Source organism: Ascaphus truei, chromosome 4 (assembly GCF_040206685.1).
Source record: "Ascaphus truei isolate aAscTru1 chromosome 4, aAscTru1.hap1, whole genome shotgun sequence".
Classification (NCBI taxonomy): domain Eukaryota; kingdom Metazoa; phylum Chordata; class Amphibia; order Anura; family Ascaphidae; genus Ascaphus; species Ascaphus truei.
Window position 1 is genome coordinate 226,766,685 of NC_134486.1, and position 19,231 is coordinate 226,785,915.

At 40.7% G+C, this 19,231-nt stretch overlaps 1 protein-coding gene across 8 annotated transcripts in view; it reads left to right on the forward strand.

Annotated features, from left to right (window-relative positions):
• The window catches only part of TIAM2 (TIAM Rac1 associated GEF 2), a 329,759-nt gene that overhangs the window by 248,626 nt on the left and 61,902 nt on the right, over nucleotides 1-19,231 (forward strand). For 7 of the 8 annotated variants that reach the window (XM_075596950.1, XM_075596946.1, XM_075596949.1 and 4 more), the window contains one exon: nucleotides 7,937-8,043. In XM_075596950.1, coding sequence (XP_075453065.1) covers nucleotides 7,937-8,043 — 107 coding nt within the window. Of the gene's footprint in view, nucleotides 1-7,936; nucleotides 8,044-15,523; nucleotides 15,815-19,231 lie in introns of those variants that run through there. The other variant, XM_075596955.1, reaches the window with a different exon arrangement.

Consider the following 19,231-nt stretch of genomic DNA (forward strand, 5'->3'; position numbering starts at 1 on the left):
ACATCGGAATCCCGATTTGAAACCGCGGGATGAATTCCAGCCTCCCCGCACTAAGATGCGAGTGTGGCGAGTGCAGAAAAACGAATTGTAGTGTTCTGGCTTTTAAAAACATGGAATTGACACAGTAGCACAGTCCTGTACACATTACAATTCATCCATTTTATTGCAAACGAAGAAACAGAATCCATGAAATTCAAACAAAACATCTGCGATAAGCGCGGGTGCCTGGGGCGATTGGCCGCGTTCATGCTGCGTGGGGAACAGCAGAGCACACGAAATCGGCGCCGAGATGTGTTCGAATAACGGCTGCTGCATCAGTACGTTACGAGGGTGTTGGACAGTGCTGGAGCAGGGAGAGTGAGTGTCGGCTGCAGGCGGTAGAGACAGCATGTGGGGCAGAGGAGGTCAGGTATGTGGAACCCATACACCTCCTCTCCATTCGCTCATACAGGAGCACTGCAGATCAGGTAAGGGAGTTATCGTACAAGCGGAGGTTTAACGCTGTGGGGCTCCTATTCAGAAGCGTTAATCGACCCGGACCGCAAAGGGCACTGGTTCCAGCGCGTTTTGCTTGTTTGTCCGCAGTGCCACTGACAGTCCTCATGTGTATGAAGTAACATACAGCAATGACATGCATACATTTGATGCACATTTCATAACTTTTTTTTTACTACTTTTCAGCACAAAGATTTTGATGCACAGAAAACAAATTAGATCTTAGTACAATTTATTTTTCACTGGATGCCAGCAAAATATATAAATACTGCAGTCAGATTATTTCTGCGCCTACTTGTAAACAGTATACATATATGTTTACAGCAGCTTGATTATCCCGCAGCATTTTATTCAAGATAACAGGAACTGGAATCATATGGCACAGTAAACTTGGGAACATAATGTCTGTAGCATTACCACTACAGTAAGTGCTTGAAGCACCTGCCTTGCCTTTATAAGAATTAATGGGTAAAAAGAAATTGCGTACTACCCATTGTTTTTCAGTGCACTTGAAAGAAATCCAATGCTTACGGCATGTGTTCATGCTTAGTAAGTAAGGAAATGACACCAATACGGGTGTTAGAGGGTGATTGTACTGTTTTCTAATATGCAGATCGGAGCACTAGATAAGAAACTGAAACTGTTATATACATGGGATGGTTAACATTAGTTATAAAGAGGTGCAACATAAACAAAAACAATATTTTGACATAATTCGTTTTTCTTCGGCAGTGAAGGATTATGTCTGTGAACATTGCTCAAGTCAGTGTGACTGATCAGTAAGTTTATTTGTTGCATTTGTGTCCTTAACTTTTTTTGTTAAGGCGAGGCGTGCGGAGGCTGAGGGAAAGCGGGTGCTTTCCCTGGCCTTGGTCCGCGCGCCATCCGGGGACGTGTCGGGGGAGGGGGGGCTGTGTCGTCACGGAGCTGGTTCGCCCTCATTGGGCGAACCGCTCACGTGACCGGCCCTGCGCTCCCGTGAGTGCGAAAATCTATCTTTTGAAAAAGACCTACGCTTCCGCACGCTTGCGGAAGCGTGCGCGAGCCCCTGCTAAAGCCGCTCTCATTGCGGCTTCAGGGGCTCACTGAGAAGCGTCAGCGCGCCTCAGCACGGGTCAGCGCCTAAGCAAAGCACCTTATGAGCAAAGACTACATTACCTGAATATGTAGAGTTAAGAAGATAGAAGAGAGAGGGAATACTGTATGATAGAAACTTTCAAATATATAAAGGGATTCAGCAAAGTACAGAAGGAAAGCATATTCCACAGAAAGAAGAATGCTAGAACAAGAGCTAATTCTCTGAAGCTGGGAGGTGGAAGGCTATGGGAAAATGTGAGGAAGGGCTTCACGGAAAGGGTTGCGGATTTGTGGAATAGCCCAACACACATGGTAGGGGCTAATACAGGAAGGGAATTCAAACATAATTGGGATAGACATAAAGCTATCTTAAATATGAAAGAAAGTCAAAGATCATGATTGTAAACTCTACAGAGCAGGGCCATCGTTACCTTTTGTATCTGTGGGCGCTTGTTCATCCTTATTTGGCATGTCATTCTGTTTATGTAATATATTTCCCTCTGTAACCCCATTGTACCGCACTGGGGCATTTGTTGGAGCTTTACAAATAAATGATGATAATAATAATAATAATAATCAAATAGGGTCTGAGGTTTTCCAGCCGATAGGAAGATGTGCAGACACGGTGGGCCAAGTGGTAGCCGTCAAACTCTGTTTCTATCTTTCTAACATTTTGAATGTAAAACAAGGAGAAATTATGTTTTGAGCTGAACATTGAACATATTTAACATTTTGAAACAAATCTAAACATGATTATTAGAGGGAATGTGTTAGCTGGCCACATGCTTTTACTTAACTGCAACATACCAAGTCAAGTGAAAATGGTCGTGAAGATGTCAATACGTTTAAACAACGGGTTTCTCGTGGCCTTGTTATTTTGAGCTATACTTTTGCCAGTCACAGTTGTTTGAATGCTCTACGACATTCAACTTTATGAGATCAGACTGTCATACTATAAATAGGCAATATACCAGTGTTTCATTTTATTTAAAAACTCGTCCAGACTTTCTGAGTGCAAGACCATTTCTGTGCACAGTCTAAACCAAGCCTGCATGTCTGAACATTCCCCTTCGTAAGGCACTATATAGAAACATGTTTTCCAGCTTTAAATTGTTCTCATGGTAATTTGGCCCTTATTATCCTTGATATTTTGAATTGGTATGAGCAGGACTGACTGCAGTGTAATTATGGCTCTGTGATGTGTTAAATGGCCGAACAATAACACATGGATTTTGCATTTTCCTACTTTTGTGGATGAATACGTTGCCTGGTGGGTGATACTGACATTTTCTCATTCATTTGCTTCCTGTTGGCTCCCTGTGACTCAAACACGGCATTGTATGAAATTATCATAATACGCAAGATGCTTTTTAAATTGATTGGAACATCAGGGGAGTACAGGCTGTAAATGTGCGTAAGCTTTGAGCCACCTGATGGTATGCATTTTATTGGGCAGGAAACGCAGTGGAAAACACTGTGACAATAATGATTGCATTCTTACAAAGTTTACTTCATCTCCTTGTCAAACAGGAAAAAATGGTTAACCTTTGTAAGAATATAACTAGGTAAATAGAATATATGTTTTAAGCTTAATAGGATCCCATCTCCAAATATATAATAACATATTACATTATCTCAAAGCTCTTTGAGGACAGCTAACATCATTATTGTTGCTGTTACCAGTTTTGTGTGTCTTAGTAGAGAGTATATTCTGCTCTGCTTATTCAGAAAGACAATTGCAGGTTTTGTAAGCTGGTGCTTATCATAGCAGTACTAATCGCAGTACGTGAAGTGTAGGAACAAAGTACTTTGGTGATGGACATGCAAAATGAATAGATACGAATATGAAGCTGTTTTTAGCTTTCACAACCACTTCAGAAGTAGAAGAGCAGATGGAATTATATTTAAAGCATCAATCCAAGCAGCCTTTTTGAAACATATTTTTACATAGGATTGAAGCAGGGAGTCTCCGGAGCTGAACCCCATTCATTTCAGCTCTGGGGACTGCCTGCTTATTTCCGTAGGGGGTGCCGGTAGCCACTGTGGCTCGGCTATGTGGTTCATGTAATGGCAGCATCTCAAAGCTCCCGCGTCCTGCGGGCCAATAGGAAGCTGTGACATCATCCGGTGCAACTTCCTGTTGGCCCGCATGACCTGGGGCTTTAAACTCCACTGAGATACTGGCACACCCTACGTAGGTACGTATCTGTGAAAGCAGGGGGTCTCCGGAGCTGATATTAACGATTATCAGCTCCAGAGACCCCCTGCTTCAATCCTATGTAAAAAAAAGAAAACGGTGGTTCTTGCTCCTTTAATGCAGCAATTCCCCCTACTGTTTATTCCTCCCCCCAATCTCATAACGTTAAGTGTCACAGAGCAATGAAACAAAAAGGGGCATTGACTCTTCCACAGTTTTGTTGTTGTTTGTTCTAATACAGGGGTCTCCAAACTCAGTTCTCAAGGGCCGCCAACAGGCCATCTTTTATGGATATCCCTGTTTCAGCACAGGTGGCTCAATCAGTGGATTAGTCAAAGACTGAGCTACTGCCTGAGCCACTTGTGCTGAAACAGGAATATCCATTAAAGCCGTCCTGTTGGCGGCCCCTGGGAACTGAGTTTGGAGACCCCTGTTCTAATACATGCAGCAGTTCTATACATTTGTGGCAATGCAATTATATCTAAATTGCTGATCTATGCAATCCCCGCTTTCCAGAGCTCACAATATGGCTGCCTAATCCAAAAGAGTTAGTGCTGTGCTTCCTAAATGGTTGCTATAGCAGCACAAGGAAGCTTCATACAGTAAAAAGCATTACCTAATACTGCACAGCTGATTTTTTTTTTTTTAACAGAATTTTGAATGTAATAAATAAGAAAACAGTTGTGTAACTGTCATCTGCACACAACCATTTCACTTGAGTAGAAATGTGCACAGGATCATGAGACCATTTCATGAATGTCATGGAGGGCATACATAGGGTTAAAAGGGCAGTGCCACCCTCTCTTTAGTCAAGTGGTTAATGGGGTGGCACTTTACACGTTGCTTGGAACTCTGGGAGGTTGAAGTGCTTCCCACGAGGAGACTAACCCAATTGGAGGAGACTGAGAAAGCAGTGTATCTTCAGTCATGGTTAAACGTTCTGCTTTTTGTGTTCCTCTGATGTCAAAGGTTGTGTAGTGAATATGAACCAGGAAAAAAGCACTTGAATTAGGACACCCATGTTTTCATTCATGTGACTGAGCTGTAAGGCCTCTTCCGGCACGTGTACTTTTTTTTACCCATATGTGAACCAGGGAGTCCCTGTAGCTGAAATATGCTATTTTTCAGCTCTAGGGACCCCACCAGGCTCCAAAAATACTTACCGGTACAGGGACGCTGTTTCAGTCACATCAAGGGGAAACAAAATGGTGGTTTAAATGTCCGGCGTGACACGGACCAATAGAAAGACAGAAAGTCGCAATATCATAGTCTAGTCCAGGGGTGCCCAAACTGGGACGGAAGATTTTCAGGGGGGGGGCGTTGCACTTACAGAGGTCCTGCGCTCTTCCCCGAAGCATTTAAATTAAATGCGGGCGGACCGGGGCGCAAGACCTCTGTAACTTACTTACCTGGTCTCCTGCGGCTTCTGCTGACGCATTGCCATGACATCGCGACATCAAATGACGCCACGGGGTCACATGATGTCGGCAACACGTCACATAATGTCGTCACGTCAAAAGACGCAAAGGAACGGTAAGAGGGGGGGGGCATGAGCAGGGGTGGAGAGCAGACGGGTGCGCAGACTGAAAAGTTTGCACACCACTGGTCTAGTCAACTCAAGGGTGTTTTCACATTAGATTTTAGGCTGACTGAAGGCCTGCATATTGCACGGCCAATGGGTGAAATTCTGACTAGCCAACATGCATTATTTATTTGATGTTGTGCTGCTCAGGTGAAGTAGGTCATTCTGTATACTCCGAAGTGGCTGCTTAGACCATTTTCCTGCTGAAAAACCCATTAGTCTTTGGTGCCTAATATTAAATGAAAATGAATCTCCCCTTTAGAAAATTAAACACATTCAATTACAATACAAACATCAAAGTGTAGTTGGAAAGATGATTGCCTTTACTTACTGTAATTGCGACTCCAATACATGTTGCCACTGTATGTAGTTGAAGCAGCAAAACGTGTGAAATCATATGTTAAAAAAAATCAGTCCTGTAGTATTAGATAATAGAGTGTTTTTTTTTAATTCAACTCTTAATGCCATTTTTAATTCGTTTTAAAGCATCCTTTGATTTCCATAGAAAGCTTTAGCCCACCTCCCCAGCAGTGCAAGATCTTTGCAACACTTTCCTGTTTGTGATAATTTGTTGCCAATATTCCCAGCCGTTTGAGCTGTAAACTGTAACAAAGATAATGTAAATTAAGAATACATTGTAGCTTTTGAGTTACACTGACTGGAGGATTGATTGAAACTGAAGACGCCCATTATGTTAGGCACACAATCAGGATTTTTACAGATTTATAGCAGGACACCAAACGATTATTAGTTTAGGTAAAAATGTAGAATTATACATTTTGACGTGTTTTATATATATACAAATAAGAAAAAAGGGAAAAAAAGGGGGGGGGGAGTAGTACTGCAGTCCAAGTTACCGTTTTTTTAAAACTTTTTTTCCCCTTTAATACTGTATGTGCATCAATACAAAACACAAAAAGATAAGTAATTTGCTAATTTGTTGATCGATCCGTTCTCCTGTGATCGATCGGCGAAGATTCGGCCTGGGGGTTCACTAAATGTCTGTCAGTGCAGCAGAAGAGGACCAAAGATGCAAAGTTCTGTGGGGAAGAACGTGTGACCAGGCAGTCATGAGATACAATTTGTGCACTGCTAGAGAGAGGGCAGGGCTCAAAAATGGGTGTGCCAGAGCCTGTTTCAGAAGAGTTGTTTTCTTATAATACATTAAAAATGTCATTCAGAGTTGTTGTTTTTTTATGCGACAAGTGTTTTCTCATAGTATAGAACTGGTCTATTAAAAAGCACACACATGTCGGTTTGTTTCTTGGTCTGCAGCTTTAAAGTACTGATTACATTATTTATTTTTCATGTGCTAAATGTCTTTAGATGTCAACGTGAGAAATGATATCCTATACCTCATAACTCATCTACTCCCATCTTGGATAACACTTGCAAATTAACCATACGTTTTTAACTTATTTATAGAATAAATCTGATTCTAGGATGTTCTACCAGCAGTAGACCTGTTTTTAGCCAGGCTTCGGCATGAAGTGTTTGTTCTTGCTAAATTATAGCTTTAGTGGAAGAATTCATTAAAATTGCATTAAAGTCCTAAGACAACATACAGTGTATAAATTAAGCAGACTTTATTAAAGAGACCATCTGGGATAGCCAGTAAAAAATAAACGTGAAGAATTTATTTGAACTTTTTGTATTACTTTTTTTGGTGAGGGAGCATTAGCTGAACACAGAAAAATTCATGTTGCTGCACTTTTCTTGCAGCTACTGCCATTAATAGGCACCTTCTATGTATTAAAGTTTCTGACTGTTGGAGAGTTCCAGACTTCTACAAATATACCAATCTTTAGACCAAAATGCTGTGTCCAATAACACTTGAACCAATTTAAAAGTACCGCTCCAAAAACTCCAACATATGTTTCTTTATTTACCATAGGTCAGTGGTTCATGCACTAATGCTGTACACATTTAAGAAAAGGGACATAGGTTTTATTTTCTTTAATATGTGTATCAATACAATCCTCACAATGATAAGTAATTCGCTAAGTTGCCCATTGACCGGCGAAGATTCGGCTCAGGGGTTCACTAAATGGCTGTCAGTGCAACAGAAGAGGACTAAAGATGCAAAGTTCTGTGGGGAAGATCATGTGACCAGGCAGTCACTAGATACAATTGGTGCACTGCTAGAGAGAGGACAGAGCTGAAAGGGATGTGCCAGAGCCTGTTACAGAAGAGGAAGGGGATGTGACTTTGTAATTGGTTTCTATAGAGACAAAAAATGCTTGTTACATTATAAAACATAAAAAATGTCACTCAGAGTTGTTGTTTTGTTATTTTTTTTAAATGCTACAAGTATTTTCTCATAATACAGCACTGATTTATTTTTAAAAAAAACACACACATGTAGGATATTGCTTGGTCTGTAGCTTTAAACTTTGGCCTACTTCATACTGATGTGAATGTTAAGGTCTTATGTATTCATTCAAGAAAAAAGGCCTCCGAACATTTATACTATAACTTAAAGAAATAAAAAAAAGAAAATCAATGTCACCTGTCTTGAAAAAAAAAAAAAAATCTTGAGTAATTTCTGTAGGAGAAGTAAAATACTTTTTTATTTGATATTATAGATTTCAGTAATGTACCCGATGTCACAATTGCTAATCTGAAAAGGAGCAGCACAGATGATGCGCTGGATAAGGTGCTGCCAAGGGAAACAATGGATCAACCTTTTAAGGTAGGAGTATAACACCGGTTTTAAGTCACCAGAGAAATGTACTAAGTGGTGCTTTGCCATATGACACCCTGGCTCTGGAAGACACTGAGCGCTGCTTTGGGAATGTGGCCCTACATATTCAATACATTAGTGTTTCAGTCCTAGCTTGGATCCTTTTCTAAATACTTTAAGTGTCTTTATATACCACACATCTGCGGAACATGTTCCAAATGATTGTGAATACACCTTGCTGCATTCTGTATCTCTGGTCTGTTTCTCTTACCTCCAGTAATCACCAGAGGCGTGACTGTTGTGATCAACGTCTTTTATTTACTGTCACCTACTTAACTTTTTATGATTTTTTAAATAGCACAGTTGATAGTGTGTAATGCATACAGTAAAGAAAATGTACTTATAATACTAGTATCAGAAATGTTATACTACAGGAGGGCCCCGGGTATACGGCGGGTTCCGTTCCAGGGGCCCGCCGTATAATGAAAATCTCCGGAAAGCGGATTCAGCGATTTTCAGTTCTTTGCATGCACAGAACGGCGTTTTTGCCATTCTGCGCATGCGCGGCCTATGGTCTGCGCGCGCAAACTACGGTATGCGCGCAGACAATGGTCTGCGCATGCGCGCCGGGCGCAACCGCCCGTTCTGCGCATGCGTGATTCGGAATCAAAGATGGCGGCCCCCTTCTCGGTGCCGCCGTATCAGCGGATCGCCGAAAAGCGGGGCGCCGAGAAGCGGGGCCCTGCTGTATATATATACCTGTACAGTATGTATATCATCATCGTCAACCCTTGTCAGTCCACTGCTGGATGAAGGCCTCCCCAATTACTGTGGTTACAAGTCTCTCTTCTCCATGTTGCTCCAACATATGTTCTGATTTCGTCTTCCCATCATACTTTTGTTATAAGCAAGCCATAAGATATATGGATGGAAAAAACCTCCTGTGGCGCTGAGGCAAGGATGAGGATATAGTCGTGGCTAAAGTTCTTCTCTTAGGCAATTACCTGAAGAAAGGAAGACAAGACATGCAAAAAACACTGCAATAGTACATTACCCAGGGACAAAATGGATTAAACATAGCAATTTAATGTAAAACAATGAAACAAAACATAATAAAAGAACATACATAATTCAATATAAAACTTTCATGTGCTGCTGCACTTTGAAGGTAGAACTTGCTCCGCCTTGATAAAATTGAAATCCTACTCACCGAAGGTGACTAGGACATGCACATTAGTTTTAGGGTCTTTTCGCCAGGTATACCACTCGCCGTGGGGTGAAATAAGCCAGTCACTGGGGGAGAATCGCCATCTATACTCGGAGTCTGCTGCTGCCAGAGTGTGGTCGATCGGCTCCTCTGCTGATGTCACCTCCTGTATCTCACTGCTACGGTGTCCCTGCGATGTCAAAAAACCTCCAACGCGTTTCGAAACTCCTAATAGTGGGTTTCTTCGTCAGGGACTGGCGATTATCCCCCAGTGACTGGCTTATGTCACCCCACGGCGAGTGGTATACCTGGTGAAAAGACCCTAAAACTAATATGCATGTCCTTGTCACCTTTGGTGAGTAGGATTTCAATTTTTATCAAGGCGGAGCAAGTTCTACCTTCAAAGTGCAGCAGCACATGAAAGTTTTATATTGAATTATGTATGTTCTTTTATTATGTTTTGTTTAATTGTTTGAACATTAAATTGCTCTGTTTAATCCATTTTGTCCCTGGGTAATGTACTATTGCAGTGTTTTTTGCATGTCTTGTCTTCCTTTTTTGAGGTAATTGCCTAAGAGAAGAACTTTATCCACGACTATATCCTCATCCTTGCCTCAGCGCCACAGGAGGTTTTTTCCATCCATACATCTATATCTGGTTGGGAGAGACCAGAACAACCTTTTGGGCAGCTCCAGGACTATCTTTTGGACTTTGTATAACAGGTTTTTCTAATGTCACATGTGTTAATTTGATCGCTTTTTGTTTACACGAGCGCTTATTGCACTTATATTTTCACAAGCCATAAGATATACCAACAGAAATGCAGTGCACATCCACCACCTAAAAACCAGAACACGAAGAGAACGGTGCAATGAAAATATGTAGTATACAGCAAATCACCAATAAATGGTACAGAAAAATAATGAAGAGTACAGGACTAGCACCGAGGGAAAAAACACTACACAACTATCGGAGCACAAACAGCAATCATTGATTATAATAGGGAGGCCAATGTTTCGGGGTAATAGAATAATAAAGGCCCGTTCCCACGTGACCCTAATGGACAGTGGTACTTCTTTTTAGTTAATCCTATATAAGGAACCTGAAATCATCCAGTTGTGTCTCCCTTGCAGTCACATATAATCTTCTATAGTCAGTAACAGCAGGTGTACTTACAAAAAACAATTATAATAAATAAAAATTAAATCTGTTATTTGTTAGCACAAAACCAAATGGCTTTAAATTTACAAAGAGGTAAAAAAATGTTTATATCATATAAAACATGACTTCTTGCAGTTGAATGTCATGTTCCATATCTGTAAAAGGTCTACCTTTGGGGACTGTATTATAAACGGTTCTAAAAATTCTGCATATTTTTCTTCGTGTATCTTTAATAATTAATTATACTTTGTTCTATTATTTGTTTATTTCCTGTATTTTACATTTTTTGACATGCAATGTGAGTTTGACTTTTTTTGTTTTTGAAAATATTTTTCTTAATTCTTTCTTGGTTGCTTTTTGTACCACTTACTTGGATTTAAAAACGACACCAATATGTATTCCACAGGCTTTTTTCAGCCACCAATTGAGAGATGTGGCTACCCACATTGCATTTTTTTTATTTTTTGACATAATCCATGGCTATTCTTGTTGAGTCCAACAATCTGGAATATCACCTGTGGAATTTCACAAATAGACAACTCTTTTTCTTGAAGTTCTAGCAGATTTAGAAGTCGATGTCTTGGGACTGGGAGTTTGGGGGACAAGGCTGGCCCTGTCAGTGTCATCTTTCTCAGATAATTTACGTTTTTTTTTATTGTCCCATTTTCACTTTCACCAACACTAACATTATCCGGTTCGGTGCACTTTTTCTTAAAGTATTTCAAAACACTAATTTTTTTAGGGTTATCTTAATGAACACAAATGTAAAGTTTCAATTAACCAAAAGTCAAGGGCCACTGACCTCTTTGCAAGGGTTCCTGGGAGTTCAACATTAGCAGGGATGCTGCTAGAAACTTCAATTGCCACGAACCCTTGCAGCAGGTCAGTGATGTCAGTGCCCTTATTTGGCTAGATCTGCCATACAGCTGAGCTGACTACAAATCCCAGAAGACCTTGCTGGTTGCAGTGTCAGACTGGGCTGGTACAGCACTAGTGCAAGGAGCCTCAGGAAAGTTTAGCTATTGATTATCACAGCAGGAGGTTCCCATTCAAAGCAGGGACCCCTGCTGTTATAATTTTATATGTAGCCAACTTTACTGTCCTGGTTGCTGCTGCTTGCGGTTGGGGTACGGTTACCTCCCCGCAAGCAGTTGCGGTACCTGAGACAGGAAAGTTGTCTGCTTCTGTATGAAAAATAGTTCATTACTTGGTCGATAGGTGGTGCTAGGAGGACTATATTAATAAAAATAAAAAATAAATATATGTAAAATGAAAAAAAGTACATATATAATTTGAATTTGACAATTTTCTTATTTCATCTACATTTTTTTTCTATCTCCGGAACTAGAGGGATGTCATCCTCCCACATCCACCCCCCCCCTTTCCAGCCCTGAACACACTGCAGAAATATTTTCTTTAGCTCTACTGTTAGTAGGTTCGTATCTGTAGTTGAACCAAGGCCAGACAGGAAATCTGCAGCAGGAGCTTTTCCTTGTCTTCATCTCATTTAAGAGGACAAGTATGAGTCATTGCTGCATTAAAAGAACAGTTCAAAGTCGCCTGCCCAGAATTTTATTTTGGTGCCAATTAACTTTACAGTAGATTCCAAGTTGTATCGTGATAAGATATTTCCTTTTGACATGTAACTTTAGATTTCTTTCTTTTTTCTTTTTACGAAATCTTTTTTTTTTTTAAATCTTTTTTATTAGGTAAGTACAAATTACATATATGCAACTTTAGTTAACAGTTGTCAATTTACATGGAATGCATTATAGTTAAACATTGTATTAACTGTTGGTTCTGGCAGTTGGATTTTGTGCTCAACTACCTCTTTTTTCCCCATTTAGTCTGGCGTCTTTTCGCGTTGCAACCAGTGGCTTAATAGTACTGGTTTGTTAGGTATACCTTGTGTGTTTTGTTAGGTGGTTCAGTAGGATAGAAAAGAACTAGAGAGAAAGAGAGAAGGAAGAAGGGTAGAGAGAGATGGGGGGGAGGGTTTGGTGTGGAGCGACCAGCCTATCTTCTTGGGCTGGGTTGGTCTACTTTACTCGTTTTCTTTTGGTGGGTTTCTAATCTGAGGACCATAGTTCCCAGATCTTGTCGAATCGATCTAACGATTGGTTTAATTGGGCTGACAGTCTTTCCATCAGTCTTACATTATTGACTTTTTGGATTACTTTGTGCCTGGTTGGGGGATTTATATTTTTCCACACAGATGCTATTGAGCAGCAAGCTGCTGTGAGAATAAATGAGATTCATTTGGATACAGGAGACTGTAAGTCATTCACCGGTTTGGCTAAGAGGAAGTTCAAGGGTCTAACGGGATCCTCAGTTCTGTGTTTTCAAATATCAAATCTTGGATCATAGACCAGAACTTCTGGATGCGTGGGCATGACCACCAGATGTGGGCCATGTCTCCTCTCATACCGCATCCTCTCCAACACAGATCTGGCGTTCCCGGGAAGATCTGGTCAGCCTACTCGGGGTTAGGTACCAGTGAAATCAAATTTTGTAAATGTTTTCTTTTGTAACCGTGCAAATTGATGTTTGGCTGATGCTTCCTAGATATCCCTCCAGTCGTCGTTATCTATGTCTATATTAAGGCCTTCAGCCTACTTCAGCATATAGTTATTGGGTTGGGAAGTTGTGTGAGATGCTATCTCCGTGTATATTCCCGAGATCAAGCCCTTCCTGTGGAGGCCCTCTATACATAGTTTTTCGAAATTCGTAAGGGTAGAAAATTTGGCGTTCTGCGAGAATTGTTTGCAGAAAATGTCGAATCTGGAGAAAACTAAACATTGGGAGATCCTGCTTTTGGGGTTTCTGTTTGTTTGTTTCCTGATAGGAAAGGTTCTTCCCCCTCTCTATTAATTCTTTAGCTGTTAAAATATTTAATTTCCTGAGTTCCCCCTGTATTTTGGGGAGCAGCCCGGTGGGAACCTAGGATTATTTATTATCGGAACTAGAAGAGAGGGGGATGCGGAGAGGGAGTATCTCTTTTTGCTCTTAGACCATATGTCCCACGTGCATCTCATCAATCCCAATTTAAATCTTCCAGCTGAACCCTCTCCCTCCGGACAGTTCCAAAGTTCCGCCGCCAGGGTGGAGGGGTCCGCGTAGGTAGACTGTATCCCCAACCAGCCACAGGTTGCTGGAGTACAGTTCCACATCACTACTTGCTTTAGGTGGGCCGCATGGTAATACTTAATGATGTCCGGGACACCCATGCCTCCTCCTGACCTTAGTGCTAGCATCACCGATCTCGCAACCCATTGTCTTTTATTCTTCCATATAAATTGGAAAATTACATTTTGGATGTTTTTGAGTTCCCTAAGCGGGATCTTTATCGGGAGAGTTTGGAAAAAATATAGCAGCCTGGGTGGTATATTCATTTTAATTGCTGCTATTCTCCCAATCCAGGATACTTGGTAGCTGTTCCAAGTCTGCAAGTCTTTTTTATTTTTTTCAAATGGGGGGGATAATTATTTTGATATAGTAGGTTGTATGTGCTAGTTATATGGATCCCTAAATATTTGATACAGTTTTGGTTCCATGTATAGTTGAAATTTGCCTGTAATAGTTTGATTTCCGGGGTCATCATTGTTAGGTTAAGTGCTTCTGATTTATCATTGTTGATTTTATATCCTGAGACTTGCCGAAATCTTTTTTTTTGACATTGTTTTATTGTGGGTAGGGTACAGAAGAGAAAGTGAAGTCGTTTTCCTTTTTGATGAAACATTTACTTTTTTTGTTGTTGATCCTAAAAATGTCTGCTTTTATTGGTTCCTGAAAATATTTTATATGTTGGTCGTGATCAGTGCAAACTTCCTTTGTTAGACATGAGCTGTTGTATAGCAGCTAAAACAGCAGTACGTACAGAGATGTAGGAGGCGGTCTGCAAAACGGATGCGTTAACAGTGCAATAACGCCGTCTACATCTATATACTGTATAGCCACTAAAAAGGAGTATGTATATAGCCTCTAGAAAAGCAGTATGTATTGTTTATTGTTTGATATAGTATTTGTCATTGTGCTTTTTGGATAGATTTTCAAGTGTAAATGTAAAAAAAAAACATTTCACAAAATATAAAATTAAATAGTGGTCATATATTTTATTCCTGCTCCATCATATGTTGCTAAATGGGATTGGGGCTTTACGTGAGTGCCTATCGTGTTTATGACTGAAAAACACACATTAAAAAGTAGACAAAGAACACTGTTCTATCATTGGAGGGCAGGGGTGGGTTTAAGCAAAACTGCACATTTCTTCCCCATTTGGCAGATGAAAGCTGCTACTTTTCATTGATATTTAAACATGCCCGAGTATATAATTTTGCATTACAGGGGCTTTGTGCAGCTGTCACAGAGCACAGAGTAGAAGGGGTGAAGGTGCACTCACATACTCAGCGGTAATCTACCACGAATTCTCAGAAAACCCAGACAGTGTGGGGTCTAACACGTAGACAATTGAAAAAAAGCACCAGCACTCCAGTGGACTTTGAAAATATGTTAAAAGGTTATCGGGAACAAGGATCGACGTTTCGGTCCTATCGTGGACCTTTGTCAAGAGTCCACAATAGGACCAAAACGTTGATCATTGTTCCCTATCACCGTCACAATATTTTCAGTCCACTGGAGTGATGTTGCTTTTTTCAGTTGTCTGCTGTGCAAAGTGTGGAAGTAAAATAAGAAAATACAGTTGGATAAGATGGAAAAGCAGCTGCCTCTCAGCCTCCGACAGCCCTACAATGTCTCAAAAGAGTGAATAATTGGATCCTTTCCTTCTCCTGGAGGGTGCCCATTAGTGTAAGCTCTCTCCCAGCAGCTATATATTTATTTTAATCTGGCATGTAGTTGGGGTGCAGCATAGTGTACGTTTAAATGCTTTGAAATGTTCTGAAATGCTAATGGCAAACATTACTGGACTTTTAAAGGACAAAAATGTATTAAACATCACCACCTTTTGATACCAGCTCAATAGCAAGGAATATTGCAAAAATGCATTGGTTCATGTGGTTCTTGAGCTACACCAAGATATATTATTTAGCATGACCACTAAGCATCACATTACTTCAGTTACTGCTTGGTAATTATGCAGTCTCTGCTAGCATTCTACTTTATTTCCAGCAAGCATTAGCAGGCTGCCAGCAATGGGACATTCTGTATGGCAACGCTGCTACATTGTAGCTCAGGCTGGAGTCAACCCAATGGATGTGAGTGGGGGCTAGATTGCATGGATGTGTCAGGAGTGCTTTCGTGAAGATGAGGTTGGTGGTGCTAGGAAGAAAAGCCAGTTTGGGGTGATTTCACAGCACAGCAAGAGCATTACTCATTTCCCCTCAGACAACAGCTGTATACTGTATATTATCACTTTTCTATATGGGTCCAGGTTTGGTTGAATTCATATAACAAGTAAGTAAAAAAAATAATCAATTGTATTAGGTCTGCGAAATTAAATATTTAAAATTAAATGTTGGATACAAATGTTTTATATATATATATTATTATTATATATACTTTTTTTTTGTTCCCTAATATTTAATGTTTTTTGACCTTGTTTCTTTACTGACATGTAAATAATGGAACCAGTAGGATTTTTATAGGGCAATGCTAATTTGAGGATAGAAATAACTGTACATGCAGTTACACAAGCATCGTATTTTAATTCATTTTTAGAGGTCTGGTTTCTTTCAGCTACAGCGTATAACATAATGTAAAACATTTTAATGGGTGGGAAAGTATATTAGATCTTTACTGTATTACACAGGTTTTTACTGTAGTTTATAAATGTACATCTGAATCTATCATCTTTACCAAAGAGCTATCTACATTTTGAGATTCATATTAAATAGATTGAGGTTTTTTTGAAGTACAGTATATCAAGTTTTTAAGCCTTTTCATCTCTGTTTAATCTCTGCTAAAGGTGGAATAATATATTTTGCAGGTTTAAATTAATTCTTTAAAATAACGGATACTTTGCTTTGTAAAAACGTATGTTAGATACATTTAAGTACATGTCTGGTACAGTTATTGTAGCAGGTTTTCTTCTGAGTTTTCAAGAATCATTCAATTTGATGATAGACAGATCTAACTAAGAAAGAGTAACGTGTTTATAATAGTATTTTTCTTAACTGAGGCATACGTGATGCCAGGAACATACATCTTTTTTTTTTTATCAGTGAGGGAGTAACAAGGTTTAAAGTAAACTGTGGCATTTACCCCCTGATTAAATAAATGACTTGGATCATTAGTGACCATTTAATGTCAGACGTTTTTAACATTGTTTCGTCAAAATCACGAGTTGCTAGGGGCAACAGTCATTTACACAATAAGAATGCTAAAGGGGGAGCAAATGCCTCAGAATGGTGGTTTGTGTTGTAAACATATGGTGGCACGTAAAGCATCTTTATATGTGATATGCCAGTAAGTAGCACCCTAATTATACCTTGAAAGACCCACTTTTTGCTTTCAGATGCAAAATCTACAGTACGCAGCTAGAGGGTCTTTCAGTGCAGGGAAAATCCTATCAGCAGTGAAAGAGCTGCGCAGTTTTTGCCTTATGCAACCATGGGAAACAGGAAAACAAAATTCCCACGCTGAACCTTTAATCAGCAACCCCCTTCCCTCTATATGAGTTTAACTCATATAATGTTAGTATCTTGTCCCGTGAGCATTTCGTGCTCTTTAAAAAAAAAAAATCTTGATTAATCTGTAGCTCCATTTTAACCTCCCAGACACCTTTTCAGTGCCCTTGGAGCGAAGACATGGCGCGGCCGGTCCCTAGAAGCTCCATTCCTGCTTCGATCGGGCTGGCCGCTGCGTCAGAGCAATCACACTGATCTTCCCCTAAAAAACAAGCATATTTCCATGACGTACCTGATACCTTATAATGGCACTGAAAAGATTACTATTTCAAACACATATTTCCTGAACGAAGCATTTTCTTTAAAAAAAAATGCCCCCCTAAAAAATTGCGATTAGCGCCGACTCCTACTTCAAAGACAATGTAACATTTGTATGTGAACGGCGTCCAATTTATGGATTCTTCCGCTGTTAATTGGTTTCATGGCCTGGCTGTGTGTGAATGTGTGGGATCCTTCAAAAGCTGAATTTTAACAGATGGTAATGGTAATGTGACTGTAAAATTAAATGTTAGAGGAAATATAATTAAAAATAATCAGTTTTTTTCCATATCCATCCCTGTAGTTCACATGAAGCGACATAACCACTAGAGCAAACATTCTACTAATATATAGATCAATATTACATAACTACACACATACAGTTTTGAGGGGGATTACACAAGTCCAAATTAACAGTGGTTATTTCTACAAAGTATAAAATAAATCTACTGTAATTATTGTTCCAATTTCAACAAGTATAAATGACCAAAGCCATCTTTTTTATGGGAATTAGTGTTACTGCAACCCCTTAACTACAGAAGGGGTACAGCATTTGCAATTCATGCCTCACTGTGAAGTGAGTGGTTAAAAAAAGGACTGCTCTTTATTTTTGAATGTGTGTCTCTTAGTGGCCTGGATGTATTACGCTGTTAGGCTACTTAACGATATGTTACGTCAAATTAATCGTAATGACCAACGTTAAGTCACGTTTTCTCCAGCAAAGAGCATAGCGTTAGATAAAACAGACAGTCATAATGAGATGCAAATTAGGTATTATCATAGATTCCCCTCAACCAGGGAGGCTGCCAAGCGATTCCCCTCTCCCCCCCCCCGCCCCGTATCCACATGTAACATACAAATAAAGACAGGAAACATGAACTGGAGGTAAAATGGCTGCGGCTATTTATTTATACAGAAAACCTAAGAGGGGTGAATGCCACTCCCTGCCAGAGTACTCCTTTGACAGGAGGGGGAGGGGACGGTCAGCCGGCCCTCGAACCGCTGGCCTCGTGTGCCCTACGTGAGCGGGCTCTCGAGGTCATGGATAACTGACCTTGCCCACTCGTACTGCCCCCGGGCTCAAACGGCCCAGCTCCCGGCCGCCGCGACAAAGGCAAACTGGTCAACGACCCCATCTGCTCGGAACCTCATTCCTTTCATTTTCAGCAAAGTTTCAGCATTTCATACTGCAACAGAACAAAGAGACATTAACACAGCATACAATACATATGTCCACCTTACAGGGAATACAATGGCACTGCTAAACATTTCGCTGCCGGCTGTTACATGATTGCCCTACACTACCTAAGGGGATGGGTGGGTGGGAATCGTCTGGCGGGAAGCAAAGTGGCCGTGCTGCCCGCCAGCCTGGCCTTAACAAGGCCCTCTGGAAACTCCTCCCCTGGGCAGAGGTGTAAGGTGTGGGGGCGGGCCAGCGAGGGGATGGCCCCTCGATCAGGACTCCTCCCCGCCCCCCGACCTATGGCTAGGCGGGCCACTATCCACTAAAATGTGTTCAGATTACTGTAACGCAGGGACTGAATGTTACATTATGAAGACACGCCACTGACAAAGTCTTGTGGCGAAACACGTGTTGGGTGATGTCATCAGCAGGCGTCTCATCTGTGAAGACCATCGCAATTTTGACTACTACACAGACAGCTACCGCACTACTGAGAGAGGCATATCTTTATTTCAGCAACACATTTTGGAAAGAACTTCTGCCCCATCATACCTTAATCACAGTTTGGGTGGGCAGATATCGTCTCGCTGCCATCTTACAGCGAACAGGACAGGTTTTTTCCACCATGCTGCTCTCATTTATATTTAACCTTGAGCAATCCTAACCTGCGTCATTACAGCTTTACAGCTCTCTCCTCCTCTGTGTTATTGTGTCTGCACTCTGTTGCATTTGCTGTGCATTAGG